The sequence below is a fragment of the Anarhichas minor genome, unplaced genomic scaffold (assembly GCF_050575085.1).
Source record: "Anarhichas minor isolate MPS153535 unplaced genomic scaffold, ASM5057508v1 ptg000027l, whole genome shotgun sequence".
Lineage (NCBI taxonomy): Eukaryota > Metazoa > Chordata > Actinopteri > Perciformes > Anarhichadidae > Anarhichas > Anarhichas minor.
In genome coordinates, this window is record NW_027466473.1 from 8,642,132 (window position 1) to 8,656,092 (window position 13,961).

General features: G+C 39.5%; 1 protein-coding gene across 1 annotated transcript in view; it reads left to right on the forward strand.

Moving 5' to 3' along the window:
- Positions 1-2,265: 2,265 nt before the first annotated feature.
- Positions 2,266-13,961, forward strand: part of LOC142960146 (seizure protein 6 homolog) — an 84,847-nt gene continuing 73,151 nt past the window's right edge. Inside the window, exon 1 of the mRNA XM_076101789.1 lies at positions 2,266-2,432. Coding sequence (XP_075957904.1) covers positions 2,348-2,432 — 85 coding nt within the window. The 5' untranslated portion in view covers positions 2,266-2,347. The remainder of the gene's footprint in view (positions 2,433-13,961) is intronic.

Sequence of the window (13,961 nt, forward strand, 5' to 3'; positions counted from 1 at the left end):
GATGCCTGGTTCTCTCCATAGTGCTTTTATTCCCCGTCCCCGTCCCCATCTCTATTCTTGCCTTCTAATTGCTTTTATTTTGCTCTCGTCTCGCACAACAGACTGCGTTGTAAAACGCTCGTCAACCTGCTGTATCTTCCTCTGTTCGGGTGACAGGGTGCATCACAACAGCACGGAAAACTCTCCAAGCCATTTTGGAAAAGTAATAATGTTTTGTTGCTTGTTTCTGTTCAACCATTACTGTTCATGCATCACTTCTGTAGAAGTTAGTGACTGGATGAACCTTACACATAATCATTATTTTACTGGCTATAATAAGCCTCTTGATATAACAGGCTAGACCTAGATAACTAAAGGGGGTATAATGATAGTAGATAGTATCTACTATGCCTAATAGGTTTTGGTAATCACTTTTGTCATACCCAGGCTATGATTTAAAGCATAGTTTGTAGCAACTACTTTGCAGGCTAAGAGCATCTATAATGACTCACCTTCTTCTGATTAACGACAAGAACAGTGACGTAATAATGTATTGATCTTTTCACTTGCTTCTTCTCCACAGGGAGGTCAGAGGTCAACCACACAACAGCAGCCCTCAGGGCTTGTAGTTTGACGTCTTGCTCGTTGCTTCGGTTAGGTAACTAATACTAACTATACTAATAATTTGTCAGAGTTTTGCCTCTTGCCGCTACACTTACCAAATACTGTATTTACTGGTTGTGCTCTGTCCGCAGTAACCAATTTAGGAACCCCACTTTATTCATTAAAGTAGAGCTTTCCTGCAAGCACTGGGCAGACAGGCATCACCGGTAAATAGATACGGCCCTGAAACGTACACCGAAACTCGAAAAGGGACATAAAAAAAGTGACCTAAGAGACTCAGCGCATGGTATGATTATTTCCAGCACCTGAGGACCGTCTCACCTCAGGGTTAGTCATGCACAGCAGGGTCTGAGCTTTACTGGGTATGGGGTCTCAAAAAAGAAAAGAAAAAAGAAGAAGCTGCTGTCCTGACTCATTGGCAGAATGGTGAGGATGTAGGATCAGAACTTAAAAGTAATGCAGTCTATGGGCAGTGGCAGTCAAATGAATACAAATATTACAAAAATGTCTGGCTGGATAACAGATTCACTTCATGATGTGGAACTCCTGACTGGGAAAAATGTAATTGCTGAATATTAAAAAAAATCGTGTTTTTCTTCTACTAGTCGGGATCATTCTGTCTTTTATGGGGATTTTGTACACATGCAGGTCTCTCCCTCCCTCCAGTGCACTTTATTACAAATGATAAACTACTCACTCACCTTATGAACAGCCGGGCTGGTCCTCTTGACAAATGAGTTTCTCTGTACATTATGTATTAAGCCCCCCCCCCAACAAAACAAATCTACATATTATCTGCTCACATCTACAGCAGCCTAAACACTTTTATTGTAATGCTGGTGCATTAGGATTTTGACTTTATTCATACCGTATGCTCAAACAGAGCTTTGGAAAAAAATATATACAGTTTTGAAGTTGAAATCTTCAAATAGTATTCTCAAGCATTTCGAGTGCTACTTGTAAATGTTTTTTGGTTTTTTTTATGTGTAAAACCGTGTTTATTGTGACTGTGTTTTTTGACCATGCTCATACTGAATATGTTCTCTTGTGCACGTGTCTGTCTTGAACAGCTGGTCTCAATGAGTCTCATGGTGTTTATGTAAAGGATATAAAGGAGAATACAAAAAAATAGATAAGTATAAAACATATGAGCACACAGTTTGTTGGTGCATATTATAAGTGAGCCACACCAGATTGGTAAACCTAAAAAAAAAAAAAATCGAATAATCTAATATTCTGTAGATTTGAACCTGATTCGGACTGTTGATGGAAATAGTTGAGATAAATGGTTAAAAAGAAAAATATGTAAACGATGACTGCGCTCTTAAAAACAACTCGGAGGATGTAAAGGACATGCAGAGAGCACAGCATTTGAACTCCCACAACTAACTTCGAGGAGGCTGTTCCCTCAGCCGACGCTAGGAGCTGTCCGCGGTGCTGAAGCCTCGGCTCGCTGCCTCGTCTCTCCATGTGCCGACTGCTCACAGAGAGAGACAGGAATCCGCTTACTGAGCGTCCAAATTAAAAAGGGACCTCCGCATTTCACTTGATCATTCTCGACTGTCTTCGCGCTGCGAATTACAGCGGAAGTGCCACGGCGAATCGCGCGGCTCAGTTTATGTTTTGCGCACGCTTGAATTTCTCGCTTTCCTTGTTTTTTTTTTCTTAAGCCCTGGAAGTATTCTTTCCCAACACAAGGACGTGTTCTGTAGCTACGCGAAGAGCGACCTCCACTTTAGTAGACATGTGTATGAGACAAGACTGTCAATTGAAGACCCTCTTCGCGGTTTTGGTCCTCGCCGCCGCCGTGGCCGACATACATGGACAAGGTAAGAACTTGGGTCTCACACGCACTTTGTGGGGATTGTTCCGTGCACTTCCTTTTGTCAAACTATACGAGGCGACGGCAGAGCCGAGTGCTGGGCAATGACACCAGGTTCACCGCGATCAGATCTACAAGTGTGTATGTGGCAGGCGCTTGCACGATGATCCATTTGATATTGAATTTAAAATGTCTGTTTAATTAATTCTTTACCATCAAGCGAAAGAAACCACAGCATTGCTGGTTTAATTAATTATCTGCACACATTTTAGGCTGCTACGAATTTCTTTAAACTACAGAAATAACTTAAATATTAAATAAGAAGCAGGCAGCACATATATATGTATATATGTATATATATATATATATATATATACACATATATATATATATATATATATACACATATATATATACACATATATATATATATATATATATATATATATATACACATATATATATATATATATATATATATATATATATATATATATACACATATATATATATATATACACATATATATATATATATATATATATACACATATATATATATATATATATACACATATATATATATATAAATCAGCCTCCAAGTATTTCCTTACTGCACACAGAGTGTAGCTCATTAGAAGTTATAGATCCTCACATTTTGCCACTGGCTAATATGTGTTTAACAGTCAGTTACATAATGGTTTACTGTCAACAACTTACAGAACCTCTTTAGAGTGCTATAACGACGCACACGCAAACAAACACACGTTTGGCCACAAGTAAAAGTTCACACACTAAAAACTATTTTGAACCATATTTAATCTAATGTGATGAATTTTCGCGGTGAGATGTTTATTTACGTGTTGAAGCCCGGAGTAAACAGTCAGGAAGTGACTTGTATTGGGCATCGAGGTCTGTGTGACAGACGGTGCTCGGTAATAAGACTCTAATCCTCCGGAATTGCTGAAGATTATTGATCAAGCTGTTTGACACAGTTGAGTGCTTGTGGGAAGCGGCGACGCATTCATGCACAGTGGCCTTGTCCTAATTATTTCTCTATTGTGCCTCTGCCCTCTCTTTATCATTCTAACTATGCAAGCTATCGGTCTACCTGCGTATCATCTTGTCTGCACAGTTTTACCATCCTCTTCCCCCCCCCCCCCCATGTGTGGTGATCTATATCACCTAGCTCTTTCTCATGCAGTAGACATGAGCCACCTGCAAGGTAGTGCGTACAGATACAGTTTGTCCAGCAGGATAGCATTAAAGAATACAATCTGCAGAATAATATTTACATCTGTACTTATTTATCTGAGCGGGATTACAGGTTGAATATATAGTCAAAATAACACCTTTTCTATGCACAGGTCAGAAAATGCACATCACATCATCAGCAAATACAAGTATCTCATAATACTGCAACACAGTCCTTTAGGTTGAGTAAATGACCGAAGGCTTTTCTAAAATGTCTTTTAGTGAATCATGTTTTATGAAAGCCGTCTGTTTCATGTTGAAAATGAACACATCTACGGACAAGTTATTACTAAACAATGCAATAATTGTGAAAATGAATTCACATTGCCTGGGCTGCTTCAGTCATTGCATATCAGCCCAAGCAAAACCAATCCTGGACCAGCGCCTGAAACAACATTTTAGTCTATCAACAAAACATCTGCTGATGGATATCTAGAGGAGGAAAGGTGCTGCGTCGCTTCAACAAAGAATTTCAGAACCTTGCACAAGCAAATTGGAAATCTAGTTGTTCATGGTACAGCACAACACCCTCAGAAGACTTTTGATATCGTATAAATGTTTGATGAACTTCTTTGAGTAAACGCACACTCTACAGGAGTGCTTATAAGTAGAAGATGAATGCATTTTTGTGTGTAAATGCACACGTACTAAGAACACACCTGCACTGCTCGCTCACCGCTCAAAACTCTAGGGAGGGGAAAAATGCACAGTGCACTATTTTTTTTGAGAGCAAAATAAAATTGAACAGCTTCCATTAGTGAATTCGTTGCCATTGCTTAGCCAGCAAATGCTCACGCTTTAGTAAATTCTCAAAGGCTGGACATCTGAATTTTTGATTGTTGTGGTTTAGATGTTGACATCGTCAGAAGTTTTGAACGCTTAGACAAGCAGTGAGGGTCTGATCCTCTCATTTGTGGCGCATGCCTGTTGTTGACACGCTTCAGTCGGTTGCTGAGCAGGGAATACAAACACCCATCCATTTCGCTGTCATGAGAGCATGCAGCATTTTGGGATCTGTGACATTAGTTTCCCATTTGTAGTGTGCACCTTTACAGTATTGTGTAGAGGACATGTTATTTTCAGTAATAAATGCAGCTTAATATTTATTGTCCGGGTCATCAAAATTCTAAGCGACTGATTATTTCTCAACTGCTGGGTTATTTCTATTTTCCATCCAAGTTCATTGCTCCTGATGCTTTCTATTTGCAAAGAAAATTCAGGTTGCCTTTGTTGTTTAAAAACATCACCCTGCACACACGCAAACTGTCATATTTTTCTTTCTTGTTTTGCAGAAATAATATTAGATTGTATTGGCTTCCAACTGTTATTCAGTAATAAATGTGAAAACAGATGGATTGAAGACATTTGACATATTATATATATATATACTATATAAAAACATTTCTTGCAAAGCGTGTCCTGTTCTTCAACAACATTTTGAGCAGCGGTTATGTCTTTCATTTGGTAAGCATCAAATAGAACGCAAAACATTGAAACGACAAAGGGAAATTCAAGCATGCAGAAAATAATTACCCACTCATTAATTAAAAGAAAATGATTAACAGGTCTGTAGGCACAGAGTTCATGGTTGTAACAAATAATGTTGCTTTTCAAATTAATTGGTCAAGGCTTCTATCCCTTTAATTTGTTTTCCCCATTGATAAGAGGTCATTCAGGGAGACGGAAAGATATAAAAACAGTTTCAAAGAGGATCATTAGTATTCTGATCAGAGCCTCTCAGTTCTTTATGTACACCTTTACCAGCAAAAACAACAAGATAATTAAATGGACGGCCCCATAAGTCTGCACCATACTTTTCATGAGGCATTTTCTCTTAGTCCGTCCTCCAGCCTTTATTGATGTTTTGTGGAAATGGAATAGTGACGCCATAGTTCTGTATGCAGTTTGCATGACTTCCTTACATTTCAGTCAAGTGGTTTGTCACTCTGAAATTTAGTTATGTGTTCCATCTGTATACTGGGGTAGAATCTATTCATGAATATTAATAAATTAAATAAAACGGTGAGCTAGGTGTCGTGTGAAAAAACAGAGCTGCCCATGCACAGCACCCAGCAACAGTATTCCGCTGCAATTACCAAATTGCAACAAGTAATACTTAACATGAGAGCGCTACAGGCCTTTAATTATATCCATGCGATTCTCCGAGCGACAAAGTGACAGAACTTGTTATGGACATTTGCTGGAATAGACAACCTGAAGGCAACAGCTTTAAGTTGTCATAAAAGGTATCAATCAAATTTTCACTCTGATACAAAAGCATGTAATCAGCTGAAACTGCTATTACTTTAACAGCACCGTAAGAAATCATATCAAAAAATATTCAAAGGAACATGTCATGTATCTGTCTTGCAGAAACATTCCTCACCACTGAATCTACGTTGAGTTAAAAATCTCTCACAGCGGTTCATATGCTCGTTTACAATTCATTTGTTACAAAGCGGCTCAAAAATAATTTCAATTTTGTAAAATTATTCAAATGGGAATGTCTGATAAAAACGGACACATAATTATTGGCTAATTATGCATCCATTCAGTGTGGAGAGTTTTTGCTGGCCTCGGTGCGGCACTTGAAGTTTTCCGCAAAGTAATGACATTCAGCTGAGCCTATTATCTTTATGCTTACACATTATCTCCGCCTGTTAACAATGATCTGTAGCCATCGGGGAGTTGGAGAAAGGGATGTTTTATGTATCCTACAGCTCATTAAAATGAGTTACGATCGCAACTTGGTTGACAGAGCACTCCTTGGCATGCCACTGTTGGTTTAAGGAATGTGTATTGTCAATTCTGTAAGTATTAGTTTTTGATATATAAATGTTATTCATCATTAAAACATATGGCAAGTTAGCTTGTATAAAACAGCAACGTTGCATCCAGTTCACGTGGAGATGTCTTCTTCTTCTTTCGACTAAAACTCTACTGTGATGCTGTATTGGACTTGATTGAAGGCTATTGTTGGAAACTGCACCATAGTCATTTAGAGGGTGAACATTTCTGCGGACCCGCTTTTGTTTTGACACCTAGCACCACAATGGCATCAAGTTAATTTTGACGTTTACGACACTAGCTTTGTGTTTTCCAGCACTGGAGGTGTTGTTTGTGTTCACAAACGGTCATGAAATGAGCTCGGATGGTGGGAATAAGACGGCAATACTTTCGATTCGATTGCTGCCTTTGAGCGATGTGCTTGAAAAATCTCAACATCCTACAGTTCCAGGGGTGGTAACTGGAATTATTCAACACCTGTTTGTTGGATTGCCAGTGATTAACTTCATCAAGGGCTATTCAGCATCTGTGTGCTGTCATAATTAGTTTAACTTTCCCAAGGCCTGTCAATGGTAAATGAGAGTCATTATGCCAGAATGCCCCTCTTCAAGGCTTTGCGCCTGCCTGCCTCAGCCCCTCTCTGTGCCTGTCTCGGTCTCTTTCACTGCCTCCTAGGTGGAGCTCACAGCTTGGCTGAATGCGACTCATTTTCAACTCTTCATGTGCAAATGCCTCTCTCTCTCGCTCCGTGAGAATGTTCTATGCATTCTAATTTGAGTCATTGCCTCATATATTCTCTTCCTCAAAAGTGTGCAGCTTTGTTTATGGATCTTTTTGGGATTTCATCACAGCTTTTCTTGGAATGGGTCTCCAACAGCTGGTTTTGCCCTATAGAAAATAAAGCCTGGTGCATTCACTGAATCAGGCTGTACTTCAGCTCAATCTGCAGTTCAGTATTCAAATTCCGATGTGGAGAGCGGTAAAGTGGTTGGTTTATTTATTTTCCTCATATCCTTGTTGTGTGGTCAAAATGCAGCATCAGCTTTAAAAATGAGGGCAACCAGCTATGTTGTGAAATAAGTATTTTTATCATCAGTTTCTTTGTCAGGTTCTCTTTCCTCCTCCCTGTTTTATTTAACATTTTGCTTTTCATTTTATCTTAAAGGGAGACTCAGAGATGAGTGGTTGGCATTCGTTTGCCCCAGAGTAATTGAACATTTTAGTGTCCTTGTTTTGGGGTAAGCTAACTTAACTAAATGTATTCTGTTCTCCAGCACTGAAAACATGTAAATAGGCTTTTTCATTTTTTCCCTAATATAATTGCTTTGTTAGCATTCTGTATATTTACGCACACACACTTCCTGCATACACTATATTTTTCAAATCTCTGAAAATACCATCAATACCAATAAAATACCATCAACACTGACAACATGGTCGCCATCAAAAGTAACAGAAATAACAATATTGGCTACTTGACAATTAACCAATAAAGCAAGAATGGGTTCAAGTTTTTGATTTCATTATAAATAAATGAGAAAATACATCAACAATATTACAATTTAAGCAACGTAATTAGATTTTTGTACATTTACTCAACTTATTTGCTCCAGCTCTTATCCCAGGTAAATTTGAGTCTATTATGCATGCAGTGTATAAGAAAAATATATTATATACGCATATACTTACAAAATAGCACTCAATATTGTCAGTATTTATGAAAGCGTGCAACGAAGCAGGAACGACTTGAGACAACATTTAAAATTTTTGAAAAAAAAAAATCATATTCAGGGTGACTCACTCTGTAATAGCTACTCAGATTGTTTTTTTTTTTGTACAATATTGACATATGTTGCACAAAATGCATAGTCCAGTACAGCATTTAAAAATACAACAATGCAGAGAAAAAAACAGCTTCATTTTTTTCTTCTTCTTGAAAGCAGTTCCCACCCAGTTCCCAGTTTATCACGTTGACAGTTTGGATAGACCTGAAATCGGTTATTGCGTTTAGATGTGAGAGGTTTCTCCAACAGGCCTGTGTTTTGGCTCAACACAATCATCTCTTCAGAGATTTAAAGTTAACAAGTTTACAATGAAAATGCCAACATGTACCCTCGGCAAAGGAGAGAAATTTCCTCAGGATCGGAGGCAGGCACCCGGAGCCGCTCCACTTATGAAATCTCCCAACCCGAGCAGAGGACTGGGGCTGGACTTCCAGCAGGGAGGGCAATGGACTCTGGCAAAAACCGGAGGGGCATACACATTTAATTTATTTTAAGTGAAGAGCTCCCCTCTAGAACAAAAAACCCTAAATGAAGCAATGTCTACCACTTTGTCAAGGCAGTACGTCGCTGGGTTACTTCTACCTACTTTGCCTTTAGCCTTGCGCCTTATCGATCCCACCAGTCGTCCACTGACAAAAGAGTCGGCATGGTTTGCCTCCCCCAGGCCAGGCCTCCTTTCCACACCTCTCACGCTCTGCCTGGCCTTGCACACACCTCTCTAATAAGGACTGGCGTGTTTTGCGGCTGCAGCGGGGATGGCTCTCTGAAACGATTAGGCTTGGGGACAGCTCCGGCTCTCTTCCCCTCTTCTCCACGCCACATTCCATCTAGAAGGCATTTCATCTGTGGCTGTGGGAAGGCTTATGCAGGGTCGGAGAGCGCTGGGTGAAAAGCAGCAGGTAATAGGCTGTGTAATGTGTTTGGGGGGAGTAGTTTTAGTATTCACAGTTAGTTCTGACCTCTGGCAGGCTGAGCCACCCCCACAGTAATTTCCTCTGAAAAGATGTAATTGAATTCATCAGGATGAGTAAACATATTATAAGTAGCAGCGAAAGATAATGTTGTGGATAGATCAAGGAAGGGGATAGTAGCTCCATGCGTAATTGAAAATAGTCAATGACAAACATAGGCGAAGAAAGTCTGCAGAAAGCTGTAGTTGCAGCTTAGCTGCTTCTCACGCAACATCTGTCTTGATTGTAAGTACTGCAAGCTGATCATAAGTTCACCAAAAACATTGGATTCTTGCAGTGCATGCGCCGCTGGCTAAAGCGGAGCAAAGTATCACAGGCATACAACCATTTCCAAGCCTTCTGCTCCGCTGACGTGTTCAAGTCACACAATACAGACGCCGAGCAGAGGGACGCGATGTAACCCTGAGCCTCGTGCTCTGTAGTGAGATGTATTGAAGTGTCGTCTCGGAGGACCTTGTGTATAATTCAGAGGTTCTAACATCGACCGTCATCTTAAAAATATCGAACATTGTCAGTCCTAGCTACTGCCGGGTGGTCGGGCAATTGTCTGTCAGTTACAAGGCGGTCCTCTGCCTCTGCTTCTCTCCTGGTGATGGAGAGCCAGCTCATTGTGGCCGTTCTCATCTGTCAGAGCAGCGAGCAGCCTTTACAGAGAAAGCCCGTCCTTAAGAATGGATTCGTTAGCAGCTGGAGCTCTGTTAGACCATGTCATTGATTGCTGGACTATAGCTTTTAGTGGTAAAAGCTGGCCCATGCATTGGATGCTACTGACATCTCTTTACGATGGTGGGTGAAAAAGATGGTGACATGATGTTTAGTAGCTTCCTATTGAAGAAAAAGCATTAAAAGCCAATACCATTGACAGGAACATATGACTCATTGCTGAGTATCGTTGTGTTCCTTCTCTTTTTACATATGTAATAAAGACAAGCTGACATCTATTGGATAGATTGCCTTTGGATTTAGTACAGACATTCATGGTCCCCAGAGGATGAAAACTGCTGACTTTTGTGATCCCCTGAATCTCTCACCAGTGCTGTGATGAGGTTTACATTTGTTTTTCAGTGAAATATCTATCTCAACTATCGTATGGGCCATTGTTCATGTTAGTTCCGATATCCATCGTCCCCAGAGGATGAATCATAACGACTTTGGTGATGCCCTGACTTTTCCTCGAGTGCCATCGTCACGTCAAAATTGAATTAATTTTTTTACTTTGTTTCATGAGCAAACTGACATTCCCATCAGCCTCAGCTGTAATTTACATTTCAACAAATGAGTCAGTATTTGTATGCTAATACGCTAATATAATGTGGTGAACATGGTTAACTATATCTAGCTCACTAGATCTGAGAAACAACATTACTTACTGTCCATATAGCATTCATGGATGTGGTTTGTATCTGTCATTTTGGTTTCAATGTGAGACAAATATGATTGGATGGAAAAAGATGTCTGCAGTGTGTATTTAGAGGTGTGTGTGTGTGTGTGTGTGTGTGCAAATTGTCCATTGTGAAGCACCTCCTGGTTGCCTTCTGGTTGTTTTTTTGCTGAATCCCATCGGCCCACACATTCATATAATTAAACTGTATAAATATATTATCATTCTAGCCTCTCAATCTCAAAAATATAGGAACAAAATTCTCATTTGACTTTGATTTGATTTGATTTAACCCAAGAAGCCAGTTTTTAAATGTTGCTCAGCAGCTTGGGGGAGGAGCTTTCCGTCTATGAAGCCTGGCTGGGTGTGATTGGATGGATTAAGTCTGAATTATAAAGGCAAACAGAGAAAGGAGATTCTGGCAGTAGGGATAATCCTTGCCAAAGGTTGGACCTTTAACACAGTATGTTCACGGTAAACTGTATTCAGGAAGAGAATACAACGTTGAAGTGTTAAGATCAACGGTCTGACATAAATGGTACTTCTGGGGAAAATCCAAATGATATCCAGCTCATGTAGAATATGTAATCTTACTGCGTTGTGCTCAATGTGCTCATAATAAATTATATAGTTAACATTGTTGCAGTAAGACAATTTAGCCATGTAAGCTTCTTTTTGATTACTTAGTTTTGGCCCCTTAAATGTACAACATTATCTTGAATGACAATAACATATCCTTACTGTCATAGATTATTATTTACCCTAACTGTCTATAGATTTGTCAGCTCCTCAGGGGTGTAATCCTTGCAGAATAAACCAACCTTTTGGCTGATGTTACAGTGTTAAATGGCTTGTTTGAAAGAAATATTATTAGTTAAAAAAAAAAGGAGAATATTGCTGTCTTTTTTTTTTAAAGAAATAAAAACATCTGCAGTATATCAGAAGCCAGATGTTATGTGAACGTATTAAAACAATTTTATACGGTGTTATAAGATTCCTTTTCATACATGATTCAGTACAAATGATGTAAGTAGATGTAGGATCAGGCCTAGAGGGTGAAATCACTCTGCAGCTTTGTGGAATCACAACTGCATCTTGCACCGTTCACATTTATGACCAAGAAAAAAAAAAAACCCTCCAGAAAAGAGTAAAAAGCAGTTGACACGCTTTTGGACCTAATTTTGCAGACACCAAGCAGGAGGCTAAGGTAGGTAGGCACTTGATATGACAGAAACTTTACTGTAAACTTGCAAGAAGGGAGAAAAAACATAGACTGCCAGACAGGTAGACAAAAACTGACAAGGGAACAGGGAAAAGCAAGGCGATCTGACAAAAAAATGGGTTGTAATGAGGTGCATCTGCAGGCAGCTGGTCACAAAGGCCGATAAGGAGATGAGCCACAGGTGTTCAGGACAGCGAGACACACTAACGACGCCTGGTGGACTGCTGCGGCTACAGGCCTTTTTTTCCACAGAGACGTTGACATGTCGCAGTAGGAAAGCACATGTAATAATACAATTAATGATGGCTAAATTCTATCATAGCTACAGTTTTAAGGGTCCTGGTAATGTGCATTGTGGCTCACTGTCATGGTTTACTGGGACACATGAACAGAGCCATGGTTAAAGTTAGCAGTAACAGCTTGAAGTTGGAATGTCTGCTCCGTATGCTTATTTCCCACAATCACTTTCTTGCTGAGGTTTAATTGAGAACACTCTTATGCTATCTGTGAAGCTGCAGCCCAGAGATAGTTAGCTTATGTTAGCATGTGGTTAAGAGCTAGCCTGGCTCTGTCAGAAGTTAAAAATCCACCCAAACAGTAGCATAGATCTTCTCGTAAACTATACTGCATAAAGCAAATTAGCATATTTCCCCAACTCTAAAATGTAATGGTTTGTAGGGACCAGCTTTTTGCCCCTGAAAGGAAGACGAGCACCTCAAGTGTAACTGTGTGAACAGATTTTTGTCCCAATAACATGATTAACATATAATATAATCTAAATATATAGACACAGAAAGAGACAGAAGCAGAGGAAGAAGGAAAGACAGTAGGCACAGACATCACCATGACATCAGTTTAACCTCTGGTGGAAATGTCTGCTAACTGAACCGTCAATTATTCTATTCTCTGCTAATTACTTTAAACACGCATCAATGGACTTAATGTTGATTTTTGTGTCAAATTTAACGAATAATGGCTTATCACATCACTGATTTATATAAGTGAGGTAAACTGATGACAGTTTAAGCTTCCTCTGGACCCATCTTTAATCATGTAACCCAATGAGGTATTCACTTATTTATTTAATAAAAGAAAACTATGATCAGCTGAAGTCAACACAACATTTTTGGGTCAATCTCTTTACTGCAGCAAGAAAAGCACATGATGGGCTGTCAGAGGCCAATGTTATAACAAGAACATCTCTCAATAAATACCAGAATGTAGATGTAACTAGCTCTGAGGCATTGTGCCATGCCGTGCTGCCTTGAGATGGACGAGTTTCAAAGAATTTTCTCTCGATTTGTATTTTTAGACTTAAATGGCCTGAGAAACTCAATGCATATACGTACGCACACCTAGTATTACCATACGGTTTAATACTACAGAAAGAAATATGTTTACCTGGAATTCCCTTTAGTCACTACCAAGGGAGAAACTACTCTCCATGGTGTCCGTACAAAAACACTACATCACAATGTGAAAACAAATATGCAATAAAAATCTACAACCAGAACAAAAAAAAAATTGCATTAGCAGATGAGCTATATGCTGGCCTCCTGCGTTTTCCCCTTTTCCATAAACACATCTCTAGTTGCTTTTAGAGGAGTCTGTTCTGCAAGAACAAAAAAAAAGCCAGATGTTTATCAGGATAAGCCTCGGAGATGACAATATACTAAGAAAGGGCATTCTTTCCATGCTGGTGTCCATGCTCCTTCAAAAGCACTCTTGCTTCTTGAGTTCTCTCAATTTCTATTTCTGTATTGTGAATGAAATGTTCTGCTACATCCTGGGTTTTTCATCAAGACAAAATGAGTGAAACTGAATTTGCAACATGTGAGGACAGCTGTTGAAACAATGAATGGGTTAGACTCCCCGGTGCACGGCATCTCTCTCTTATTATCTCCGCACGCTGGGTGATGCCAATTTTCTTGTCATTGCTTCTTTAAAAAACAACAACATGTTTCTCGTTTTTTTTCGACATTGAATTCAGGGTAAGGTTGAGGAACGTGTACATAGCATAGCGTCCAAGTTGCAGATCTCACATTGAGAGGAGTAGAGCATCTTCAATGCAGATCACAGCTGTGAGGGTATATCCTGTGTTTTCAAGGCAAGGATTGTGCCTCGGCTCGACTAACGTA